The sequence below is a fragment of the Scylla paramamosain genome, chromosome 18, assembly GCF_035594125.1.
Source record: "Scylla paramamosain isolate STU-SP2022 chromosome 18, ASM3559412v1, whole genome shotgun sequence".
NCBI lineage: Eukaryota > Metazoa > Arthropoda > Malacostraca > Decapoda > Portunidae > Scylla > Scylla paramamosain.
The window spans coordinates 18,652,047-18,679,968 of NC_087168.1; the positions used below are offsets into that span (position 1 = coordinate 18,652,047).

General features: G+C 41.6%; 1 protein-coding gene across 12 annotated transcripts in view; it reads right to left on the bottom strand.

Moving 5' to 3' along the window:
• LOC135109235 (putative neural-cadherin 2) overlaps positions 1-27,922 on the bottom strand; it is a 312,599-nt gene that overhangs the window by 61,625 nt on the left and 223,052 nt on the right. Inside the window, exon 1 of one of the 12 annotated variants that reach the window (XM_064020473.1) lies at positions 5,531-6,836. The exons of the other annotated variants lie outside the window; for them this stretch is intronic. Coding sequence (XP_063876543.1) covers positions 5,531-5,579 — 49 coding nt within the window. The 5' untranslated portion in view covers positions 5,580-6,836. Of the gene's footprint in view, positions 1-5,530; positions 6,837-27,922 lie in introns of those variants that run through there. 12 annotated transcript variants of the gene reach the window in all.

A 27,922-nucleotide genomic window follows, 5' to 3' on the forward strand; every position in this document is an offset into this window, starting at 1 on the left:
TTCACTTTTGCCTTGCCTCACACCAGAACGTAAAAATAAATAAAAAAAAAAGAAAAAAAGAAGAAAAAGAAAACATGTGCTCCAGGCGAATATGTTGCGAAAGTCTGAGAATGGCAAGCACAAGGAAGAGAGGATGTCAGTGTTTGTGAGCCTTGACAGACGCTGCCTTACCCATGACGCACTGTAGGCAAGCTAGGGGCTTATGTAAAATTCGCCAACACACAGCGAAGAGCGCTCAAACATGGCAGGGAGTTTGTTCCCTGAGGGAGAGGTCATAGGGGAGGGAGAGAGAGAGAGAGAGAGAGAGAGAGAGAGAGAGAGAGAGAGAGAGAGAGAGAGAGAGAGAGAGAGAGAGAGAGAGAGAGAGAGAGAGAGAGAGAGAGAGAGAGAGAGAGAGAGAGAGAGAGAGAGAGAGAGAGAGAGAGAGAGAAAAAAAATTTTGAAGAGGAAACATTTCAGACCTTCGGAACAAAATGCTCTCTTTCCAGTGTTGTCAGCCGGATTGTTGTGCTGCCAGGAGGGAGACAGATACAACCCACGCCGTGCTGGTGCTGCTGGTGCTCCAAGGGAAAGACGGCAGCTGTCTTGATAACAGACGAACATTCATTCAAACTGAATTTCTTTTTCAATTCTCCTCGCTTGAAAATCACCATAATGAAAGTTATAATGGAAATGCATCGATGAGAATAATTTTCGTTAATTTCGTGACATTTGGGCGAGGAAGAGCAATCGCATTCTTTTATCGCAATGTGGAAATAAGCAAAACATTATTTTTCTTCGGGGTTGTCCCGGTACGGCGTGACAGTGAAATGTCTAGGTCATATTGCGAAAGTCAGGTAAACCAACGGTAGGAAAGTTAAGGGGAAAGGTGCGGGAGGCTTTATTGGCAGCTTGACGAGGCTCTGACTGCCGATACACAAGAGGCAACACTCGTCAGATAAAAAATATTCACCAATATAAAAGTATAATCAGTATGCACTTCCAAAATCCGATCTGCATTTTATTTTGGAAGCAGCGCTGTCCATCTATATTGCATTGATAATGAAACGTGTATGCATGGAAGAATATGATGAACTGTTGCAGCTTCAGGTACGCATGTATATTTTGACCTGGAAAAGCTGACTTGGGGGAAAAAAAAAAAGATGAATTATAAAAGAAACACAGACGAGAGTGAACGCCTTCCTTAAAAAGAATATTGACGTCTGTGAGCTTTGTCAGGGATGTGTGAAAGAATATGACAATCCGGAAAATTAACACTAAAAAAAGAAAATACATTACAAAAGAAAAGAGACGAGAATGAACGCAGCGCAAAATTTCTTTAAAAAACAGTGACGCCTATGAAATTTGGCCGGGAAATCCTCAGCCAGTTTACAGGAGTGTCCTTCGCATAAACAATCTCCCGCTGGTCAGTCCAGTGTCCACTTACCAGGAACATGAAGGGATGGATGTTGAATTAGCACACAACACACGGGACTCCTCGTCTATTCCTCTGTGGAGACTTAAACGTGCGACAAATATTCGAGAGCCGTGTTTGGTGTGTAGTTTTGTGTGCTGTGATGTTTTGGTATGGTGTAATGTGGAGCTGTGTTGTTTTATATTGTGTTGTTTTGCTCTGCTGTGCGGCGCGGTGTGATGGTATGTGATGTAGTGTGGATTAGTGTTGTGTTGCGTGTGTTGTGGTGCCTGGATGCTCTATAGCGTGGTGTGTTTAGGTTATTGTGTTGTATTGCTTTACCTTGTATTCCTTTGTTGTGTGTGGTCTGGCGTGGTGCTGTGTGATGTGGTCCTGTGTTTCCATTTACTGTGATGTGGAGGGTTCTGGTTTGCAATGATGTGGTTTTCTAAGATATTCTATACTGTTCTATTGTGTTGGTATGTTGGTGAAGCGCCGCGCTGAGTCATGAGGCTTTCTTTACTGTACAGTATAAAGCAACACACCACTATGCTGCGTTGTGCCAGGTGGAGCTTTGAGATCAACGGTATATCGAGGACTCACAGTAACAAACTCATTATTTTAGCTACTAATGTCGAAGATTCATACTCTGAAACTCTATATTACCTACAAAAGCCAAAGGTTCACACGCGCGCACTCTTTATTTTATCCACTAATGTCGAAGGATCTCACTCGCAAAGTCTTTCTGTTGACCACTAATAATAGCCATTTGCAAACTGACAGTGTACTCTTTTTGGATTAAGTATTCTTTTGTTGCATGGAAATAAGTAATACTACAGAAAAATACTCGTTTACATTTAGATCTAAGCTCTTTCCTCCCCCACGTTACCTCCCCAACAACAACGACACACCTACACAAAGGCATCGCAGAATCAGAGTGTAGCCTGCTGTGTCCGGAGGGATTTCGAAGCATTAGAGACCAACGGGGTTCTCTCTCCACCATTCTGTAACAGGAGAATCAGGAGTGAGGTGTTCTGCAGCAGTTGTATGGCGGTTTTATTATTCCCGCCTGAAAATTCGTTCGTCCAATGGCAAGGAAGTGCAGGGAACAGTCATCAAAGGAAGCGGATTGCACATTAAAAACGGCTACGATTGATGGATATGTAGGTTGTTTAGAAATTTGGAAACCTGGGTGAAGTTGCCTGAAGGAATTAAATTAAGGGGAGAGTGAACAAATGGACAGCGCTGCAGATACTAAAACGTAAAGAGAATTCACAAGAGGGGAGGCAAACTGACGGACGGACAGCGGTGTAGCGAGTGAAGGAAAAATAAGCAATGCGAGAAGCGAGGAAACTTGATTAGCCTAAAACGGAAGAGGTTTATTAGCTCGGATATATTAATGCGTGCCGTGCAGTCATTACACGGGGACGCCGCGCCGCTGAACTGATATCAGATTGCGGAAGGTTGTTTCTGGAAGTGTAGAGAGTGTGAGAGTGTGAGTGTACACGGCAGCTGACTAACGGACATGTAGGTTCTATCAAGTACGCGATCCCCTTCCGATCCAGCGATTAATTCACATCTGGATCTTTCGCCTCTGTCGCGGATGGAGGATTACAGGTGATCCGGGAATGCGTTACAGATGCTCACGGAATTATGCGGTGCTTCGAGGCCAGTGAAGCCAAGTATAGCGTAATGTGTTGTTAAGATGTTAACTCAATGAGATAAGCCATCGTCATGTTAGCCAACAATTCACAGCACCAAGAGGAAAGTATGAAATTTTTATAAGCACGTAGAAGAAAGAAGGGGAAAAAAAAAAAGAACATATCGTGCAATTTCTTGTCCGTATAATGTTTGGAGGTGGCTGTAGAACAAGAAGAAATGTCTCAGAATGGTTAGTGACTGAGGAGAGGTGTGCCAAATAGCAATGAAAGGGTTAAATATCATTCTTACATGGAAGGATAGCCACGGGACCACCAAGGGACTACAAGTGTTGCAAAGGGACTGCCGCGTTTAGGACTGATGATTTCTTACAGCTTCCCTTATTTTCTTGCGTTCTTGAGGCGAAAATATGAAAATCAGCGTATTCTACCGGCTCCATCGTGTGCTGGTGTCATGTCTTTGGTAGCAATTAATCTGACGGTGGGAGGAAGCGGCCATGAGATGTCACCGGGAAATGTTAGTCTGCCAGGTTACACAGCAAGCCAAGGTGATTATCGAACCCTTAATGGACTTTGCTCGGCCTGGACTGTCCTATCTCTCAATGTAATCTGTATTTGCTTTTAAACTGTTTTCTTTATGGACTAGTATCTTTAGTGAGCTTTTAAACGCTTTTCTTTATAGATTGGCATTTTCAGTGACCTTTTATTTTTTAACTGGCATCGTCGGTGAGCTTTTAAACTGTTTTCCTCACTGACTGGCATCTTTAGTGAGCTTTCTTTTATTATTTTTGTTGTCCTTGACCGTTCTTACATTAAAAAATAAACTATTCTGTTACGCACTCTCTATGTAACACGCTGCCTACATTAACTCTTAAGACACGCTCCTGTTAAGCTATAGTATGTACATTTTATTTCATCTCGCAATGGCCAGTGTCTGCAAGGAACAAAAAAAACTCTGACATTTACGCTACTCGCCGAGGCAACTTTAAGTTTTCCTGTCAAAGGGAGTCTAACATGAAATAAATATCAAAGTTAATATGCCGTGACCGCTGCTGGACTAACTCGAGAACAAATCAAAACAGCACCAGCGTGGACTGTGGCGCGACTCTTGGCGACTGAAGATTACAATGTACATGCCCTATCATACGTTAGTCTTACGCCTTATTTCGCTTTACGTCTGTGTGTGTGTGTGTGTGTGTGTGTGTGTGTGTGTGTGTGTGTGTGTGTGTGTGTGTGTGTGTGTGTGTGTGTGTGTGTGCGCGCCAAGATGCAAGAAACAATTCACAGAAGCAGAGGCAGGAGAGAGGAGGAAAACATGCCTGAAAAAGATGAAAAGAAAAGAAAAGCAGTTGGCAAGACGAACGTGATGACCAGAGTAAGGCATTATCGTGTGTTGGTGAGAGTCTGCTGCTTCCTGCCTCGCTTCCCTCTCTTCCCGCTTTGCCTTCAGACACACACACCTCCCGCCTCCCGCCTGCCTCCCTGCCTCCACACACACAAACCTCTCGCCTCTCTTCTCGCTCCACTTCTCGCTTCCACACATGAGGCTCGGCAGCAACAAAAAGGCAAGCAAGACAATAATATTCCTTAAGGGCGTGTGACTCATGTTTACGGCGGAATCTTGTGTTGTCTTGTAGGGCGAATAACTAATCTTAATCTTCCTCTCCGTCTTCTTTCCTGCCGTTTATTTTCTACTTGTTCATATTGATCTATTCTACGGCTAGACTTGTTCCCACAATCACATATAAATTTTTTAGTAAGTTATTTTTGTACTGCGCTCTCTTGAATAGTTTTGTAGTGCTAAAAGGACAAAATTAGCTTTGTTATATATTTTTCCTGACTATGCGAACGTTGTTAAGAGAAGACGATCACAGTAGTTTAAAAAGGGTTAAAGTTACGCTAAAAGAAAGCTTAATTTATTGTATGAAAAGGAATTTTCTCTTACAGACAGGAATAAATTAAACTTAACATGAAATTAATTGTGAAAATTTGTACGTGACTTTTGAAATGAGGAGCAAATTTGTGTATCAATAAAACTCAGTATATATATCAATTAAACTATGATACATCAGCAAAGTCTCTCTCTCTCTCTCTCTCTCTCTCTCTCTCTCTCTCTCTCTCTCTCTCTCTCTCTCTCTCTCTCTCTCTCTCTCTCTCTCTCTCTTTCTCACACACACACGTACACCTGCGCCTCCAAGCTAATTACTTTCCTAACTGTCCTCCTTAATTACGTGCAAACTTGTCTCCCTGGGCGCCTCCTGAGCCTTCCCTGCGCGGGCATAAGCGCGTTACTCCTAATTACTATCAAGATAATTTAAGAGGAAACAACGTTAGACTATTCTAAAGCTGTATGAAGAAAAATGACGCGTCTTAAGCACCATGTAAAGCTTGGGGGAAAATAGACGTTGTTAGCTAAGTGTCTTCTGCCCTTGAATTTATAATCTTTTTTTTTTTTAATTAATTTATCTAAGGCACTTACCGAGCAGCGTGTGGTTAGTGATGATTCGTAAGATCTTGGCAGGTTCCATGATGAGAGGCGGCAGACACCACTAGGAGCTGGCGGGTATGAGGCTCTTTACTTCAGGTTCAATAGAAATAGTATTTGGCCGCAGTGTGACGAAAGATCCGCCTCGTGTCCAGTAACGCACTTCAGATTTTCACCACTATGAACGGGTATTATTTAGGTTCAACAGAGATTATACTTAAACTGCAGTGTGACAAGAGATTCGAAGCGTGTCCAGTAAAGTGCGACAGGTTCCCGCACTACCACACGGAGAGAAAGTCAGCTGGCCGCATCAATAGTAGCTTTACTGTATGTTCAATAGAGACTATACTTGTGACAAAAGATCCGACGCGTGTCCAGTGATGCACGGCAGATTCTCTCACTACCACGCAGAAAAGTTAGCTTGCCACACCACTATGAATGGGTATGGGGGCGTTTACTTGAGCTTCAACAGACGGTAACACACTACAGCACCAGCAACACCATAGAGATAATGTACACGGGTTTCCTTACACGTGAAAGTCAAAATCGAGAAAGCCCTTGATCGTAAAAAGACAAAAGGAACCACGCTGTGTCCATAAACGCAAAATTGAAATGTCTATCTGTGGACAAAGAGTGGCAAAAAAGTTGATGTCTAAAGTTTAATTACAATCGAGAATACACTTGCTGTAAGATCCAAAGCCACCTCGTGCCCAGAAAATGTACTACTGAACTGTTTGGTAAATGTATGGAATGTGGAGAGTGAGTGGCAAACCAAGTAATATCCACGGGTTTTTCTTATATGTTCTAGTTACAAGCCAAAATATACTTGACTGCTTTGTGATAAGAGCGCCACCTCCTGTTCAGAAACGTACCACTGAACTGTCTGGTAAATTCAGGAACTGTGGACCTTGAGTGGCAAACCAGGTGATGTTCACGGGTTTCCTTATACGTTCTAGTCACAATCCACGGTACACTCGACTGCTGTATGACAAAGAGCCTCCTCGTACCACTGAACTGTCTGGTGAATAGAGGGACCGTGGGTAAATCTCGTCTAGTGAAGGCTGAGTTCTTTGTTAACCTTCACTTTGTCTGGACTGGAGTGGGAGAGACTCAAGCTACACCTGTGACAACCTTGGCCAAAGCTCCGTCCCGCATCAGAAGACCAGGACGGCAAGCTTAGTGCCATCTCGCCACCAGCCGCACCGTCTAATTGTTCAAAACAGAACGTACACTGTTATTTTTTGTCAGTATACCTCAGTTTTTTTTTTTTTTGTAGTTTTCTTTTTTTATCACTCAGCTTTACCTGTAAATAAATGGAATAGTCCTGTGGAAGTGTAGAGGTTCAGGTTTGAGATTACTTATGCATGACATGGTTCGTTAAATGTCAGCCCGTGTTGCGCTACCGCTGAGTTGACGGCTGCTAGGGACAAATATTGGGGAATTTTGTAATATACTTCTAGAGGTAAAACAGGGACCATGTCGCGTCCATAATAAAAGGAAAAAATGAAGAATATAGGTGAGTTTTGATGTATGTTAAGATGAAACAGGAACCTCGTCTGATTGATGGAAAAGTTTGGAAAACTGACAATATTTTTCTTTCAACCGTGATACGAAAAGTGAAATAAAAAAGATTACCTGTTCGGCCACTGAAAAAATAAATTCAGAAAAACTATAACTTTTCTTTTGAGCCATGTTACGAAAGTTGAAACGGAAAACATGTCTGATGAAAAGAAGAAAATCTGATAAATATTGGTATTTTTTTTTTTGTCTATATTATGAAGGAACAGTGAAATAATAAACGTATCGAGTTTCCTGGACGAGCCTCCAATAAAACGTAACAATATTAAGTGAATTTTGATCCTTGTGAAATAGAAACATGTCTGACTGATGGAAAACATAAAAGATTGTCTAATATTACTGAATTTACAAACAAGTTACGAAAGGGGAAGCGATAAACATTTCTAGCCAATAGATAAAAAAGAGAGAAAAACTGAGAAAACTGCAGAACAGACAGTTACAGCTCTCACTCACACCCTTTCTCTCTCCCTCTCCCCGCCTTTTAAATGTTTGATGAAATAAACGTTTAATAATTAGAAAGATTCAAAGCTGCACATGGTACATATATACATTTTAGCTTAGAAATAAAAGTTGAACAAATGGTGGACCCTCGAGGGCTAATTCCGTTCTAGGAGTTTTTTTTTATATTCATGTGATAGTGCGTCGTACGTTTTTCTTTTTTAATTCTTCACAACAATTCAAGAGCAATTCATTAATATCTCTGTGTAACAAATTTTTTTTTATTTCAATATTCCTAACATCTTTGTAACAATTTTTTTTTTATTTCAATATTCATAACACCTTAATACAACTATTTCTCATTTCAATATTCCTAACATCTCATTGCAATTATTTTTCATTTTAATATTCCTAACATCTTAATGCAACTATTTTTCATTTCAATATTCTTAACTCCTTAATGCAACTATTTTTCATTTCAATATTCCTAACATCTCATTGCAACTATTTTTCATTTCAATATGCCTAACACCTTAATGCAACTATTTTTCATTTCAGTATTCCTAACAGCTTTATACAGCAATTTTTCATTTCAATTTTCCTAACATCATAAAACTATTTTTCATTTCAATATTCCTCCTACAAACATCACCACGCGATGGATGTTGTGATGATGTTTTGTTTAGAATAATTTGCTTCCTCGTCCTCGTGTGTGACTTTCAACAGTCCCCCCCCACCCTCCACCCAACACTAGTCTATAACAGCAGTGCGTGGCAATAAACAAACCACGTTATTATCACCCCTCTGCGCTCTCTGTCATCTCTCCGGCAACCAAACAAACCGTGAGCAGTCTAATTATTACAAAGAGGAGGCAATTCACTCGTTTAATTTATACTTCGCTTTCAACCACTAAAAGGAAAACGAAAAATATGGGATAAAATACAAAGAAACATTCACTCGTAAATCACAACGGTCCGTCAACAAAAATTAATGCACTTCAGAATGCCAGAATAAATAAATAAAAAACAATAAAACAAAAATAAATAAACAAACAAAGCATCTTTAATACTGCTTTGTATTTACATTTTCAAGTCTGTTTCAGGAATCGTACATTGAATTCTCATAGGAAACCGTCTTTTTTTCTTTACTTTTATTTGGAATCGACAAGTTAGTATTTATTTTCCGTATATAGAAAGGTAAACGACTTCTTGATAATTGAGTGACCCGTTGAGAGAGAGAGAGAGAGAGAGAGAGAGAGAGAGAGAGAGAGAGAGAGAGAGAGAGAGAGAGAGAGAGAGAGAGAGAGAGAGAGAGAGAGAGAGAGAAACTAAATGAAGACGTGACGTTATTTTTTGCTGCTCCGCCGTGGAATAAACAAACATACAGCAGAAATAACAGACGGGAGGTTTGGAAAGGTCTTTGTTGTGTCGTGGAGTCTAATAATAGTGATAAGAGTGGAGATAGTGAGAATAGTGATGAATGAAGCGTCCTCCTCTTATTGAAGGCGCTGATAGTGTGTTGTGAGTGGTAGTGATGGTGGTGGTGGTGGTGAGGATGGTGAGGTTGGGAATGTGGAAGAGTGGGAGGTGGAATTCAAAGGAATATACAAAGGAAGACAAATAGCACCAGTCCTTGAAGTTCTGACTACGTTGCTACTCTGATTATTAATAGGAGAGACAGGATGACAAAGGAGGAGGAGGAGGAGGAGGAGGAGGAGGAGGAGGAGGAGGAAGAGTGATAGAAATAATGATGATGATAAGAAAAAAGATGAAAATGGTAATGTTTGTAGTCTCCCTCTCCTTCCCTCCCTCTCTCTCTCTCTCTCTCTCTCTCTCTCTCTCTCTCTCTCTCTCTCTCTCTCTCTCTCTCTCTCTCTCCACACCCTACGCAAACCCTCCTGAACAAAGCAGCCAATTTCAGCGCTAAAATCAAAATTATCCCCTATAGAAGTAAACTGGCTATTATCGTCTATCTGTTTGTCGATCTGCCTGTCTGTCTGTCTGTCTGTCTGTCTGGCGGTGAAGGGCGGCATACAAGTGACCACCACCACCACCACCACCACTAATAATATTCACAGGCTTTTTTTTTCCCACACTTTTCCAACCTATTCTCACATTCCTTTCCCCTTTTCCCCTAGTTATCCCTGTTATTGGTTCTATTTCCGCATTTTTTCCTGTTTTTTTTTTTTTTCCATTGTGTTTTCGAGGGTCGGGTTTGTACATCGTCTCACTGTTATTATTTTCTTTTTCGGAGGGAGGCTCGCTGGTGTGAATCATAATTGTTTACCTGCCTTAATGAGGGTGATTTCAGGAGGCCCAGGTAAATTTATGCAAATGGAGAGACGCCCCAGTAATTCGTTTTCTTTTTACAACGGCCATGAGTGAATGCAGATGCGTTTTTTTTTTTTTTTTTTTTCCCTTTATTGAGGATGGAGGTTCGTCTCTCTCTCTCTCTCTCTCTCTCTCTCTCTCTCTCTCTCTCTCTCTCTCTCTCTCTCTCTCTCTCTCTCTCTCTCTCAACACCCCTGTTTTTTTATTATTCTTTTTTTCACAGGACGTTATTTGCATTTCTATATTTATTTTTCCGTGACGGTGTGGTGATGATCCTGCCACGGGCCGTCACACACACACACACACACACACACACACACACACACACACACACACACACACACACACACACATCACTGCACGTCATATCCATTCCCTTCCAGTCAGTTAGCTAAAATGTTACGCTAATTACACGTAAAGTGGAGCGGAATATAAACACAGTCACTCCCACACGTCACGGTTGATAATACGCGCAAACTACAACGGTACAATACTAAAAAAACACTCCCACAAACATCGCATAACTTAAAAAAAAAAAAAAAAAAACCTGAGCGCGGAATTCGCCACCTCACACAAGTTTCAGGTCCGTTACGAGCCAATATTCGCCTCTTGAAGACTTCCTTTTTGCCTCTTTTAAGTGATAAGTCCCTCCTGAACCTCTACGGCTCATTAACACATTTTCCAGCGCTATCAAGTATCACCGCGCGGGGTCGAGAGCTTGAGGACTTCGTGGGCCGTGCTGTGTCTGAAGAGCAGCGCGCCTCGCACCTTCCTTCATGACTCTACCGCCGTGACTGGACCGCTCAGCCCCACACCCAGCCCCGCTCCCTGCCTCATCTCACCGACACCCTCACTCCGCCGTGTTCTGCCTCGCGCCGGGATGTCGTGAGGGAAAGTTATGCGAAATTCTCAGTGCGTTGGGAGAAAATGTCTGGTTTTAGCGGCGAACCTTCGTGGATTTTTATGACACAGAAGAACAGACAGGAATATGAAGGCTTTGTACGAGAGAATATGGATTTTTCTTCTTATTTTAGACGGTGACGGTGGGAGTGTTTGGTTTTAGGGGCAAGTGTTCACAGATTTTAACACAGGGACGCTAATGAGGAGTCTACATATCAGAGGTTATTCCTGCTTACTTCACACGGTGCCGGTACATAATCTGAGCCTCAAGGTGTACTATTAAAGGCTACGTCACTTTGACAAGACTAAACACGTACTCACAACACCCCACATTACCTCGGCATGTTTAAACTTATTCCTACTTACTCCACACGCTGCCAATACGTAATTTGAGCCTTGAGGTGTGGTAATAGAGAGTACATCAGTTTGTTAAGAGCGTGTGCACTTCATCACCCCAGATATCCTCAGTAAATATTCTCCGCTTATGAGAAATAGGGAGGGCGATGCAGCAAAGAATCATTTACCCCTTTATGTATATAAGAGGAGCTCCGGTCAAGGGCAGAGAAGAAAAACCCAGACACTAAAGAGAACAGGCCGAAAGCGAGTCCAGAATTACACTGAGAAGCGTCTTGAAACCTCCCAAGTCATAGGTAAGGAGGAAATACAGAAGCAGTCAGTTACAGAGTTTATCAGCAAAAGGGATGAAAGACTGAGAATATTAATTAACTCTTGCATTGGGGGAGGTGGAAATAGCAATCTTAGTAAAGTTGACATCGGGAGCGTCTAAAACCGATAGAATTCAATGACTTGCTGTACGAATCTGAGTAACTTAACAGCTTATCTTTCCACTGTTCTAGTCATCCTTCCTTTTTTTTTGTATTAGATTTGGGAGTTTGTTAGTTATATATTTTGCCTGATTATTATTATTATTATTATTATTATTATTATTATTATTATTATTATTATTATTATTATTATCATCATCATTATTATTATTATTGTTATTATTAATATTTATCACTAGAGTGGTTTTGATCACTGTAAACTGAGAATCTTAGGCCTCAACTCAGGGAAAGATATCAATTAGTGGTGCCTTGAAATTATACTCTTGAAATGATAAATAGCCTTAAATTTGACATTCCTCCCTCTGGAATAGCACTGTGTTGATCCTAGCAGCTTGAACTGTAAAAATTAATTGTATGGACACGAAAAAAAGGGAGGAATAAGTTACGTTTTTTTTTTTTTTTGCCTTCCTTAGCTATTTAAAATGAAACTCCAGTGCTGTATGTAAAAAAAATAAATATAGTTAAAGGAAAAATTAAGCAGGTTTTTAGTTTTCAAGTCACTTCACCACCCACCTGCATCATCATCATCATCACCACGCCTACCATTACGTCCATCACCACAATCACCAATAACATGCATCACCACCATCACCATAACCATTACCGCACACATCAACACCACGAGCACCACATCAACACCACCACATCCACCGCACCCACTGACAGCGCCACACCGCAACCACCAACACCAGAACATCCACACCGCATTCACCACAGAATCACACTGGAACCACAAACACCAAAACCAACAGAACTCCCCACATTCACTGCAAAGAGCTCCTTCACCACCACCACCACCACCACCACTACGTAAAATCATAATTCATAACCAACATTACATAATACACACACACACACACACACACACACACACACACACACACACACACACACACACACACACACACACACACACACACAGAGAGAGAGAGAGAGAGAGAGAGAGAGAGAGAGAGAGAGAGAGAGAGAGAGAGAGAGAGAGAGAGAGAGAGAGAGAGAGAGAGAGAGAGAGAGAGAGAGAGAGAGAGAGAAAGGATAACATTTAATAAAAAAAAGAAAGGACTGGGATTCACGAGACGGAAGAGTAATCAGTGCGGTGCGTGGGACAGGTGGAGTGGCGCACCTGGCGACCACTGGCCCTAAGTAGCTCATTGCCCGCCCGCCGAGTGCTGAGTGCTGACTTGCAGGCAAACTTTTGACCTAAATGCTCCGTGCGGGGTAAATCTGACGAGATAAAAAAAAAAGAAAAAGAAAAAGAAAGAAAGAAAGAAAGAAAGAAAAAAAAAAAAAAAGAAAGTCAGCATTTTTTTCACCTGATTTGCTTATAGAGTCGTATTCTTAAAATCTTTGACGGTTCGTCGCTATAACTTTCACCAGGCTATAGTGTAAGTTATAGGGTAATTTAATGGTTTTCTCATGATTCTGGTGATGCATTAATAGGGATTCTACATGATCAAAGCGAAAGATACCCACACGAACACGAGTAATCATCTGTGTGGCCTTTGTAAATAGTAATGAGAGAGGTGAATTAAAGAATATGGAAGAAAATTCATCATAGAAATCTTCAAGAGTGTTTTCATGCTTTCAAAACAGTAAGGACTGCCACGTGCTGGCCTGACGGCTTCTTGCAGCTTCCTCATTTTCTTGTTATGTTTTAGTGATGAGAGGGCAACGTGAAGAACATGGAGCACAATCTCATAAGTAAATACAGTATCGTCAACAATACCACCACTACCACCACCACCACCACCACCAGCACCATCATGCACTTTGTCCTGAATGCGAGGCAGACGAGGAAGGCGGGAGAGGCAGCGAGGGAGACAAGACTCACCTTCCAGCCAGGTCAGGCCCGTCAGTGGCAGGCCGAGGCTCATCACAGACGGGGCCCCGAGGAGAGGTCTTTCATTGATCACGATTAATTGGATGCTTTCGTGCATAATTTCGCCCGTGATAAACTCTAAGGAGGCTTCTGAATTTTTGCCTCGCCGGCCTCCACGTTGCCATTAAGTTCTCTTCGGGCCACGGAGGGAAAAAGTATTGCTAAAAAAGGTTAAGATCGTTTCCGCGAGCTTGTTTCGTTTGGAGATAAAATGCGGGAAGGGAAAAGGTGGATTATTTATTTATTATTTTTTTGCAGAGTTTGAGAAAGCTTCTGGAAATTGCTCTAATGCGTGGATGGAGGAAGTGAGCTTGTGAGGGCGTCCGTAAATATCGTGTGTGTGTGTGTGTGTGTGTGTGTGTGTGTGTGTGTGTGTGTGTGTGTCCCTGTAACCCACCAGCATACACACGCATGCACCCACACCCAAACACCCTCCTACACACACACCTAGCCATCCAACCACACACTCCCCCTCCCACCCACACAGAAACACAGACACCCGCACAGATTAAGTTGGTGTCACAATCTCTCACACTCTCCTTTGTCAGCAGGAGGGCCAGCAGTATTTCCCAGTACCGCTCCTGGATCAGCAGACGCACACCTGCTGACACATCATGATTCAGTGAGGAGCCCCGGCGTCAACACGGGTTAATCCAATGCAGGGAAATTCAAGCCCAGAGGATCAAGTTTAGCTCCTGACGATGCAATTACACACTGCTGAAGACTCCCGAATAAAAGACGTCTTAGTTATCTTACATACACTTTACACCTGAACATTTTGACTCACTCGGTACCCTTCAGATTTTTCCTATGTTCACGCCACAAAGTCACGTCCCTGCATACTCTTCCATATGATTACTGACGAAGAAATAGCAACATGAACAATTGCTTCCTGTTGAGAATTCCTGCTAGCGGTCCCGTTGGCTCAGTGTAAGTCTTTGTGGCAGCAAGTAAAACCATAAGAGTTCGAATTTCCGCTCTGACTCACCTCAAAACACATCACCCAGCGTCTTCCAAGGTAACTCAGTGTGCACTTTTTAGTTCATTACCTAATTTTTTCCTAGCAACTTGACCACTCGGCTACTCAATTAAACAGTGCAAGGAAACTATACAAAACACAAAGAGATTGCCACATAATTCCACAGCAAGGACCGGCAACACACACTGATTTACCACTGTCCCTTCATAACAAGCCTGTTTCATACCCTGCACCAGCTATCATGAATATACTGTATATAAAGAGGAAAGCTCCGAGGACTGTTATTCCCCTTCATCAGCATAACTAAAGCCTTACAATCCTCATCCAGCAGCACTGATCTAAACTCGACTAGGAATTAAACTCTGTCCCGGTGGGCGAGGAAAGAAGCAACACTGGTGATCAGGGGTGCAGCGAGTCTCAGAACTAATGACGCTCCTGATGCAATGAAATGAAGCCGGAGAACTCATCGGGTAGTGGAAAGAAGGATGATGACGGTGGTGGTGGTGGTGGTGGTGGTGGTGGTGGTGGAGTGTCTTTTTTTTCTAATATGTAACCGAGAGTCGAGGAAAGATGGTGAAGGGATCCGTATATTTTGCGTATTTTTCCGTCCGTGTCTCCCTAACTGTCCCGAGGAGGTAAAAAATCTGAGTGGCAGGAGGAAGGATTGAGTTTGTCGGGCTGCCTCACAATATTTTGAACTCAGATTAGTTGCCGTGAAAAGCCACGATTTTTGTTTGGAAACTTACGAGTATATATGTACATTCATTTCGCTTCCGCTTTTTGCGCTGTTTTTTTCGTGCAAGTTATTACGTACGTATGGAAAGAATGAGGAACTCTCTCTCTCTCTCTCTCTCTCTCTCTCTCTCTCTCTCTCTCTCTCTCTCTCTCTCTCTCTCTCTCTCTTTCATCGTTTTTTTTTTACATATTTGTTTCTAAATTCTAAATATTAACGACAAAATTACATAGTCCCACTGTTTGATAAATGAATGGAATAATAATAATCTTTGTATATAATCCGATCATGTAATTTTCTTTGTAAGCTTTTATTAATATTTTTGCATAAAGTACGTACCTGTCTCTTTACTTAATATATTTATTCAATGGTACACAGCGCTGACTCGTACAACTTTTCCCTTGTTTCATTACAACAGAGTGGAGGACCTGCATGTGTGTGTGTGTGTGTGTGTGTGAATGTACTTTGTATTTCGACTTAACGCACAAGACAATAAGACAAGACAACAGCCAGACCTCAAAGACAGGACGGCCCAGTGACGCTGATGGAAGTTCTTCATTAGCGGAGAAAGTTACTCTATGCATCTCTCAGCGTCCTACTTAACGCGGACGTTGATGTGTGAATGCAGCGCCATCTGTCAGGCAGGACGAGGCGCAGCTTAGGCCAGAAACGCTTTGCTCTCTCGCCACGACTGTTTTCAAAGAGCCACATACACGATTAACCGTGTTCCCAAGAGTGTTTCTCTTTTTAATAACGTAGAAATCTCGTTAACCTGTCACTAGAACCATAAAAACGTCCTTAAAGATCCGTGTTGCTTCAACTAGACCCTTTTGAATGTAGTGGAGGAGCGGCGCAGAAGTGTTTCAGAATATGGTACGTAGCTAAACTGGCGAGACTAAAATCCTTGTTCCCGAATGTTTCTGTGTATTATCTCCTATATTTCAGTCGCTAGTGGAAGTTATATTGATTTTCATTTTTTTTTCCTGGGTTTAGAGGTGGCTTAAAGATTTTTGCATCACTAGAGAGAAAATACCAATAACAGTCTCTAGTGAAAGTTATTGGGGTGTTCAGATGTGTTTTTATGGTTTTATCGACACTCTAACCAAGGTTTTGCATCACTAATGGAAAAAATATCGTGAGAATCCAATTAATTATCTACGTACGCGGCCTTTGAAAACATTCCTGATGAAAGAGTAACGTATTCAACTAATCTATCAATGCAGTCAATATCCAAACTTCATAAGCCTCACCTATATTAGTGTTTGTATGGAGCAAATACAGATATGATGACGGAGGGTGAGCAAATGCAGGTAATTTCAGTCTCCCTGATGACGAAAAAAACATTCCAGTCTTGATAAAACTCCCTCGCGCTATGAAGATTAAGAAAAGTTCAAGTAATGCCGTAGCAATGAAAGGGTTAAGAATACAAGCTTAGAATCCTAAATATGTAGATAATTTCATCACCTTGATTACGAAAAAAGATCCTAAACTTGATCAGATCTTCTCGTGGCATGGAGGGTAAACAGTTTAAGTAATACCGAAGTAATGAAAGATTGAGAATACGAGGTTAGAACACAAGAGACAACACACAGGCTAGTTTGAGTTACTGAACTGTACATAACCCCATCCCCTTGATAAAAAAAACTTGATCAACCTCCCAACCTCCTCGTGGCAGTGGTGAAAGGGTTAAAGAATAAAAATTTGAAACCCGGAATTGCTGATACACTAATTTCATCTCCTTGACTACGATAAACATACATAAACTTCATCAAATTCCCTCGTGGCATGAAGTGTAAAAAGTTCAAGTAATACCACAATAAAAAGGCTTAAGAACACGAAGTTAGATCACAAGGGATAACACACTCACTGTCTTAAGTTACTGAACTGTAGATAACCTCATGTCCTTAATACGAAAAACATCCTAAGTTTGATCGAACCTTCTCGTGGCATTCAGAGTAAAAGTTCAAGTAGTACCACACTAATGAAATGGTTGAGAATATGAGTTTAGAACCCAAAGGGACCACACGCTCGCTGGCTGAGTTACCGAAGACACAGACACGAGGAAAACAGCGGCGTTACACTCCCACAGCCTCGGATTCTGGAGACAGTAAAGAGGATATGAGGAAGAGTTCGCTTGTTATGGTGAAGCAATGAGGCCCGCGTCTCAAAACACTTAAAAATGCATTTGCTTTGAACAAACACGTATTAGGGATGAACTGCGTAACGCTCCCTTTCCGCTCTCTCTCTCTCTCTCTCTCTCTCTCTCTCTCTCTCTGATTCTGCTTTTTGAGTTGCTTTTGAATTATTGAAAGAATATTAATAGGTGTACTTAGCTAAAATGGGTAACCAGATTATAACGTTTTTTTTCTATTCTGTATTAAGGATAAACTGAGCAACTACTTCTGCCTGATTTTTATTTTTATTTGGGTTTATTTTGAACTATTGCAAGAATACTAAAACACGTGCATTACTGAAGTGGCTAACCAAACTGTAACCTTTTAATTTTTTTGGGAGCAGCAATTCTCTTTATTGAATATTTTAACAGCGCTTGGTCAGTTTTCAAGGTAACTGTCCTACACACACACACACACACACACACACACACACACACACACACACACACACATGCACACACACATCAACAAACATCTTTTACATAAGAACAAGACAAGTTAAGGAAACAAGCACTGAGAAAGTTAGTTCTCCTTAACTTCCGCTACCAAAGCTTAACTTCCACGATCACATCAGCATAATAGAACAAATATTTCCAAGTGAAGTATGTAAATTTAATCCTTTCGATATCTTGATACCCATAAAATCGTCCATATTATTAAACTTATATAATAAAAAAAGATAATAATAATCGAGCCTCTACAAATAAGCGGCCATTTAAGTTCAGTTTAAGCCATCTAGCGGTAGACAATCTAAGTGAAGTATGTAAATCTAATCCTTTCGATATTTTGATACCCATAAAATCGTCTATATTATTAATCTTATATAAAAAACTCTAACAACCGAGGCTTTACAAATAAGCGGCCATTTAAGCTTAGTTTAAGCCATCTAGTGGTAAACAACGGTATTAATATTGGTGTTTCGCTGCGGGGACATTAAGGGTACACAGGGCGGGAGGGACTGGCTTGGTTTACTGCCCCACGCTGGAGCCTCGCCAAGTGTTACACTCGAGTTCAGAACCACAAAGACTGCCACTAATTCTGGGTGGAAACATTGCGTTCTGTTTCATAATAAGCTTAGAGAAAGAAGTGCTTTAAATGTGAGGGAAGAAGAGAGAGAGAGAGAGAGAGAGAGAGAGAGAGAGAGAGAGAGAGAGAGAGAGAGAGAGAGAGAGAGAGAGAGAGAGAGAGAGAGAGAGAGAGAGACTGGACTATTCCCAGGCCAGTATCGACAGTCTAGCCTAAAAAAGTCAGGTTATTACAACGGGTTCTGTCCACGCGAGTCAGGTCAATTCGGATTACACACACAAGGAAGTGACATGGCGCGCGTGGACACACACACACACACACACACACACACACACACACACACACACACACACACACACACACACACATCAGTACAAAATTCTAAATCAAACAAGCAAGATGTAATTTTCCAAAAGGTAATAATTTCCGTCAACAGGTGTACTTTCCAATTAATAGACACGGATTTCTGTTAAAAAGTGTCATAATCAATCAACAGATAATTTTCTATCAACAGGTAACACATTTAATCAACACACAACGTTATGAGTCAACCCAATACTTCCGTTCAAGCAAGTACAGTCGAGGAAGGTAATCAAGTCTCTTCTGTAGATCATTTATTTCACTAGTAACATCAAAACCACACGATTCACCGCTGCTTTTATCTATTTATCTATCTAATTTTCCATCTACATATTTCCACATCTTCACATCTGCTTCACAAGTCTATATTATCAATTTTTGCACTCCTTTTTTTTTATAGAACAACTTAAACACTTCTACTTCACCTGCTTCATATCTCCATATCATCAATTTTCACATTTCCTTCTTACACTACAACTTAAACACATCTATTCTACACCCTGAACGAAAGGCAAAGTAACGTGCGACATCAGTATCGTAAATCTACATCATCAGATTATATTTCCTCACACCCACGACTCCCAGAAAAGCGCACAGTGGCTTTAGGAACCTGCAGCGCTCACCAGAAAGAGACAGGGACGGCTCCAGTGCATTTCTCATGGACAGGAGGAACAGGAGGACAGCGCCAGTAGAGCTTGTCGACACCTGAGCTCGCCCTCTTTATTTCACTGGATGGATGGTGATGGTGGAGATGGAGTGCACGTCATAATGCTTACTGTGCAGCACGAGAAGAGCACGATAAGGTTTTCAGTGAGCTTTCTCTCTTAGTTGGTCAGTCGGTTAATCAGTCTCTCTCTCTCTCTCTCTCTCTCTCTCTCTCTCTGTGCTAAGGTATTCATTGTTTTCTCTCTCTTCCTGTTAGTTCGTCAGTCAATTAGTCAGTTAATATGCCATTCTGCCTCCCCCTTCCTTCCTCTCTCTCTCTCTCTCTCTCTCTCTCTCTCTCTCTCTCTCTCTCTCTCTCTCTCTCTCTCTCTCTCTCTCTTTCTGCGTCACGAGTCAGCACGGCCAGCTTTCATAAAACCAAATAGTAAATCTTGACGCATCCACACGACTTCTGAACTCCCAGAGATATTATTACTGATTTTTCAATTCCTGCTGAGTCGAGTATTCCTTTCCAATAATATTTGCATGGTTATTGCCGCCTAAAATTACACTCGGCATCATATTTTTGAGGGAATGTATTCTCCCATAACTAGTTCCGCATTGCTTCTGGATGAAAGTTATAGGTTGGTGTCAGAGGGAAGGAGGGAGTGGAGATATGGAAGGGGGAAGGGAGGTGGGAATGGTAAGAGGATGGTCGTGGGATTAGAATGCAGGGGGGAACAGTGAGAGGGGAGGGAAGGGGAAGGTAGTTGGGTAGAGAGTGGAGGAATGGAGGGAATGCGGGGAATCGTGGAGGGGAACGGAGGTGGATATGGTAGGAGGAGGGTATGGGATTGGAATGTAAGGGGAACAGTGATGGGGAAGTAGAAGTGAAGGTGGTGATCGAATGGAAGAACAGATCACGGCAGAGCAGTGGAGGGTAAGCGTCATGCGGTACGGAGGGATTGGAGGGGAACAGTGAGAGAAAGAGAGGGAGAAGTGAAAAGAAAGGACAGTGGGCAAATTTTTGGTTATATAAGAGGAGGCAATGACCAAGGGTAACAAAAAGAACGAAACAAAAAGGCCCACTGAGGTGCCAGATCCAAAAATGTGAAAGTGGAAGGGAACAGAGAGCGGGAGAGAAGAATATGGTATCAGGGAAGAACCAGGAACAGTGGAACAGAATAGAGGTAGGAAAGACTGGAGGGTACAGTGGAGGAGAGAGTGTGGAGGCTGTGAAATTCATGCAGAGGGGAGGGTAAGGGAGAGCTGAAAAGGAGGGAGAGGGAGAGAGAGAGACGCAAAACTACGTGCTCCTGGCCACAAAACACCCGCATTCAAACTCTCGTAATGTCAAGAAACAGCAATTGTATCCACGTTAAGAAATACTTAATGCCTTCCTTACTCAGCTCAGGTTGCGACGCTAACTCCTGATAAACGTATGACTCCTGTGGGCGCCCGGTGTGTTGTGGTCATGTGGCGGACCCTCCCATTGACACGGCCAGAGTATTACTACGTTACGAAGGGATGGAAATGTGAGGGACAGAGTGAAATGTAAGGGGTATAATTAAAGTGTCTCTTGTTTTTTTTGTTTTTTTTTGACAGGGTTTTTCACTTCAGCTATTTCGATTTTAGGATTGAAATGGTTCTATCTTTTTTTTCTTTCTTTCTTTGTGTCTTTCTCTCTATCTTTTTTTCTTTCCATTTATCTGTCTTTCCCTCTGTCTTTCTTTCTTCCTTCCTTTACTGTTTCCTTTGTTCTTTCATTGTTTTTTTCGTTGCTTGATTACTTGCTTTTTTCTTTCCTTTCTTCATTTTTTGCTTGCTTGCTAACTTGTTTTCTTTTTTCTTGCTTGCTTGCTTCTTTCTTTCTTTCTTTCTTTTCTTTTTTCTTTTTTCCTTCCTTACTTCATTTCTTTCTTTCTTTCATAATTTTTTCTTTCTATCTTTCTTTTTCTTTCTTGTTTCCTTCCTTTCTTTCCTGCTATCTTTCTTTCTTCTTTCTTTCCTTCCTTCGCTGCGTTGTTTTTTTTTTACTTCCTTTTCGAAGTACTTTCACGTCTTATTTCGAGGTCAATGGAGTGACATTTCTCGTTTCCTTGAGCTCTTACCTGTATTACGTCTTTTACAACCTAAGAGTCCAGCAGAGGATACGAAAAAAGAATAAATAAATAAAATAAATAAATAAATAAATAAATAAAAAAACTCACTCATAATGCCACTTTCCTATAAAAAACAAACAATGAAAAATAAAAATAATACAAGAAAAGATACAAAAATTCAGTTTCCTACTGATATCACAAGGGGTTTCGTATTTAATTACCAAAGACGCGCACACTCTTCTGAAAACCGCTAATGTTTTTAAGTGTGACCTCTTGTTGATAAAAAAAAAAAGGAAAAAAAATATAAAAGAATAACTCGTAAGAAGAAAGAAAGAAAGAAAAAAAAAGAGAATAATGAAAGAGAGAGAGAGTAAAATTTGAGCTTCCGCGTATCGCAAGTGTGGCAGGAAATTAAATAGCATTTCCTAGAAGACATGTTCTTTCAAAAATATATAACTTTTATCACTTATCTATTAACTCTCTCTCTCTCTCTCTCTCTCTCTCTCTCTCTCTCTCTCTCTCTCTTTCTGATTCCTCTTCCGCTCGCTCGCATATTCCACAAAGAACGTTGGCAGGGGAGACTCAAGCTAATGGGGATGCCTGCCTTTTTTTGACATTAGCATTTTTGTTGAGAATGTAGTGTGTAAGAGAGGCAGGGAGGAGTGGGGAGGGACCGGAAAGGGGCAAGCTGGTAGTGAAGTGGGAGAGAGAGAGAGAGAGAGAGAGAGAGAGAGAGAGAGAGAGAGAGAGAGAGAGAGAGAGAGAGAGAGAGAGAGAGAGAGAGAGAGAGAGAGAGAGAGAGAGAGAGAGAGAGAGAGAATTATGGTCTCTCTCTCTCTCTCTCTCTCTCTCTCTCTCTCTCTCTCTCTCTCTCTCTCTCTCTCTCTCTCTCTCTCTCTCTCTCTCTCTCTTTCAGGACAAGTCACATCTACATCAATAAAATCTACAGGAATTACTATACCTTATTATACAATTATTCTAAATCCTCTCTGTACCAGTCTTCCGAAATACTGCAGTCTACCATAATTCCTTTCGTTTTCTCTGACTCAGGGCTCACATGAAGGAAGAAAACGGACACGAAAATCACAGGGTAACTTGCACAAACACATTCATTTTCCCCCCTCCCCTCTCCTGCCCTACCACAGCCTAGATAATAGAGACAAGCAAGATGGAGACGTCAATGGAAAGATGGGGAAATTGACATAGATATAAGTTAATATGGAGATTGCGGGACGAATGAGTAGATAGGAGGGACACACACACACACACACACACACACACACACACACACACACACACACACAGGATTAAACACCTAACTAAATCGTAAATAGACCATTCTCTCCATCCCAAGGTATACGAGGCAACCACTTACTAGCTCCACCCTCTTAACCATCCACTCTAACCATCCATCTCATTCAAACCTTCCATCCGCCTTCCAAACTGATGAAAAACAGGTGCCTTAATTGGGTCTTTCCTCCCCCATTTTGATTAACTCCCAGCAATTAAGGAGCGCCGCAGTCTCCACAACATCGCTTTCTGGTTCGCCTTTTCAATCCTGTCAGCGCGAATGTAAACAAAAAGACGAGGCTGGAAATACTGCTCGGCTGTATTAGTTTTTAACGGTTTTTCTGTTTCTTTTTTTTTTTTTTTCATGAAGGAAGAGGGAGGAGGAGAAAAGATGATGATGATGATGATGATGATGATGATGATGATGATGATGATGATAATGATGATGACGATGATGGTGATGATTCGTATGATACAGAATTCAAGGGGTTCTCAACATTTTGCCAGCTGGGCCCCTCCAAAACTGGTTCAGTGCAGTTGGGGGTCCCCTCCTCCCTGCGCCACCCACTCAACCCCCTCCCCCAACTATGCCACCACAGATAGATAGACAGAATCAGATAGATAGATAAATAGGTAGGTAGATAACCCTTGACTAGGAATAACAGCTGCATCTCCTTTGTAACAATAGCTAGTGAGACTGTGATTTTCTGTGATTTTTTTTCCCTCTCTCGTCCTTTGAGTGTCCGCATCTCTCCCCTCCCGCCCTGAGAGCCACTGAAGCTTAATGTTCCACTAAGACTGTGTAGATCTGTAGGATGGCACTGATTTGCATGATATAAGAAAAACAAGGGAAGCTGTAAGAAGCCACCAGGCCTACACGTGTATGAGTGAACCCTCTACCATGGTTGTGTGTAGAACTGACGGCTGGAAATGTGAATAAACTAATGTTCTATTCTGATTCTATGTTGACCCTGTGCAATAAAACAGATTTTTGGATACCAGTATATCTTTACTGTGGCCTTAAATAAAAAAAATATATGATAAACCAAATTTAGATACACAGGCTGAACACTGAGTTAATACAACACTGTAGAATAGAGCAGAAATTAATAATGAGAAACCCTAATAACAACTGTATCAGGGGCATCATTCTCAATTACACGATGATTAATTCTGCAGCTTGACAAGACGGGATGAAAACGCATTCTGCTGTTGACAGTTTGAGATCACGCATCATCCCTTGTAATCTGAGGTGATGAAAGCCGCCTCACCTCATCACACTAATACACTGACAGGTAACATGTCGCCATTCTTTGAGGAAGGGAGGTGAGATTTTTAGAGATTAATTAATTTCCTCATTACCTTTGGCTTTCCTTCCCCGTTCGTAGGATTTTTGTCTTTTACGAATAATAACCGGGATTTGCCATACTAATTAACACGATATTCTTGCACGCGCGTGGAGCTCAAGGTCTGATTCCAGTCTCTTCGATATTAGCGGTAATGTATTTGATTTTTTTTTTTCTTTTTACTGAACAAGGTCGTAATTTTAGCTATAAGGTATATCCAGGCATTGCCATACTCATTTTCCTGCAGCTGTATTATGCACGGCTGTGTTTCCGCTAAGGTATCATGGGTAATATGTATTTTTTTGTATGAACAGTGCTGTTAATTTTAGGTATAATGAATATCCTGCTGCTGTGAAACTCATTTTTTTTTCTGCAACGGTATTATGTATGGCAATATTTCTGCTTCATCATTGCTAAAAAATATGTATAGTAAGTTATGTAGTTATTTTATTATTATTATTATCATTTATTATTTTTTTCGGTAGGTCCTCTTTCCCCATTTTCTTTGTCACTGGCCAGATCCCCTTATATGTAAAAAGTTCTATAGATTATTAGTTTATTGTGTGGTATTTTATCTCATATTTCTGCTATTTACCATTCCAAAAAAGTTAGATATCTTTAACTTACGGACTGGAATGAGTCTCTCTCCAATATTTAACCACTGGCCAGAGCTCCCTTTATATAAAAAATCCCTGAAGCTATAAGTTTATTCTGTGGTAATTAATCAGCACTGTCCAGGAAGCGTGTCTGTGTATGTCTTAATATTCAGTTTCTAGTTCCGTCTAATACAACAAAAAAAGTCTCATTTCAATTAACATGTCATTACGGTTCACGAACAGCATTTACAAAGCCTTAATTCCCTGGCGTGAGATCGTAATTAGAGGTTTTCTTTCCAGGTGGTTCACTATCATGTCTTTAATTAAGGTTTCAGCACTTTTCCTTCCGACTACTGAATTAAACATCAGTCTGTAATTATTGGCCTTTTCTTCGCCTCGTTCCCACCTTTCTTCTTCAACGGCGCTTTGATAACACTGGCAGGCTTCCAAGTGTGAGGAACGATGGCGGGAAAAAAGGAAGCTTCGATGCAAACATTTCCCGAAGGTGTGATGGAAGTTAATGATCTTGTTTTTTTGCTTCTCCCTTTCTTCACCTCCTCTGATAACTTTCTCGACGTACTTTACTCGGGTTTTGACGCGCATCGGTTTCCATCAGTCATCCTGGCGAGGGTCTGTCTATGGTGCTTCTTCCTTTGTGCTCCTAATCCTTTGAATCATGTGTTCTAGGGATATGTTTTCGCCTCTTCTTTCTCTTTCCTTCGTCCAAAATCTGGCAAACACAGAGCAAAACAATCCTCGGACGTTCCTTTCTAGTGTTGAAGATTTACTGCACTTAATCATTGGTAATCGATCGTTATTTTTTTCTCCTTTTCCTTCTCTTTTCTTTGTCCAAAATCTGGCAAACACTGAGCAACACAGTTCTCGGACTTGTCTTCTTAATGTTGAGGAACTACTGCACTTAACCACTGCTAATCAATCGTTTTTCTCTCTTTTTCTTCCTTCTTTTTTTCTTTGTTCAGAACCTCCAGGCAGCCACAGAGAGCAACAGAATCGTAGGAGTTCCCTTTCTATTGTTAAACTACTACACTTAATCAAAACTAATCGACTGCTAATCAAAAACGTGTCATCCAGAGATCATTACCCAGCGCTACACAACCCTCAGACTTCCCATCCTAGCGTTGAAGAATCAGTGGAATTTATCACTCCTAATCGACTGCTGCTCAAAACCACGTCAGCCAGGGAACATTACCTTACCCCCAAGATTGACAGGAACACAAATGCCTGACAGGTGGCCTCGGATGCTACACGACAAGGAACAATCACAGTATTTTCTTCCCTTCCCCAACAGACACGAAGCTTTACAAGAAACAAAACAACTGTCACATAAACAAGAGAATTTGACAGACTGATGGACTTACTCCCGTCACCACTGCTAAACCAAATGCTGCTAAAATTAAGGGCATTGCTAAGGTGCCGCTTTTTTACGAGCACTGGTAATAAATCGAGTTAGGTTATAGTGTGGGAAGTCTTATTATCGTGGTCTGACTGGTCTCCTTGAAGCCTGGGAACCATTTTAACGTGGGAATGATGCATTGTTGTCACCAGGTGGATACAAGATAAGCAGTTGACAGGCAGACAGGTAGACAGGTAACCAAGTAGATTTGTAGCCAGGTAAGTACTAAATTGGTAAGTAGGTAGGCAGATAGGTAAATAGGCAAGGAAGTAGACAAATAGGTAAGCAGATAAACACTAGGCAGGCAGATAAGGAGGCAGGTAGGAGGGTAGGATGAGAAGCAAATAAGTAGGTAGACAGGCAAGCAAGCAAGCAGATAAGCAGGCAAGCAGGGAAGCAGGCAGGTAGGCAGGTAAGCAGGCAGGTGGGAACGAAACCACCACTTTGTTTCACCTCGCTGTAAATTTCGAATGGATTTCCGAAAAGACTCTTTAAGTTTTAGCCTGAGTATCTGGCTTATTTATTGGTTGAGGTCAGTATGTTTTTTTCTGCAATTTCTCAAACTGGGCAGAGAAAAGGAAGCTGCATTTAATTGGCCTTTCCATAATCTTCTTTAAGCCGTTAGCGATGCGTATTTTTCAGACCAATAAAAAAAAAATAATAAAATGCACGATACAACAAGGTTATCTGAAGGGAGAGCGGGAGAGGACATTCATTACTGACGACAGGTGCGAAATTCAGGTAACAAAGGAGAGGCTGAAAGAACTAGTGCATATTTCTGCTAACACTCATCGCATTACGGACTCTTACGGAACATCAGGTCTTTCCCTCCTCTTTCAAGTATGTGCAAGCTTCTGTCTCGCGAACATGAGAGAAAAGAAAACCACATCGCTCTCGTGTTTTAAAAGGCCACACACATTACACTGCATCAAATATGAACGGAGCTGTAACATCAGTCGCTCGCACACACAAGGTCGGTGTTCCCTCAGCGCCGTGTGTTTGTCAGACCGCAGCGGGGCTCTCTAAGTAACTCACTGACGCTGTCCTTTACACTGAGTATTTCCCATTGGGTTCATAATTCCCGAGTCTGCCTCGCTACACGCACCCCACAGTGTTTAATTACCAGCAGGGAAGGCGAGAACGTGAGGGCCGAAGGGCGTCGCTTCATGCCAAAGAGCTCCCGTCACCACCCCTTCCTTTCCCCCGCCAAGCTGCCACCGACAAGCCCAGTTGCTTCTCGCTTGCAGTTTATGAGTCTCCCCCACTGTCTCCCCTTCCCTGCATCTGAATCTGAGCCGCCCCTTACACCTGGCCATTGATTGAAGCACGCGTTAACTTTTCCTTCTTTTTCCAGTTTTCGTCGTAACACTTAGTCCTGGGTCCTTTGTTTTCCTGTCTGACTGATTGAGTCGTCTAGTGTGTTTTTTTTTTTCTTTTCTTGCTGAAGCCATGCACTTTGCTACACGCACACGCACTCACTCGCTCCCACACACACTCTCTTGTCACTGTTACCATTCACGTTCTCTTTCTCAACCTTTTTTGTACTCAGATTGTGATGGACACCCGTGAGAATTCTGCCATTGTGACTTTGGGCATGTTTCCTATTTCGACAAAAGAGTAACGACTGAGGTACTAGATGAACTGAACTGCCCTGACCTACTACTTACTGAGTCTCCATTTATGCTTTCTTTCTCATAGATTTCGTATCCAGTTTGTGATGGGCAGCAGTGAGAATCTTCCCAGTGTAATTC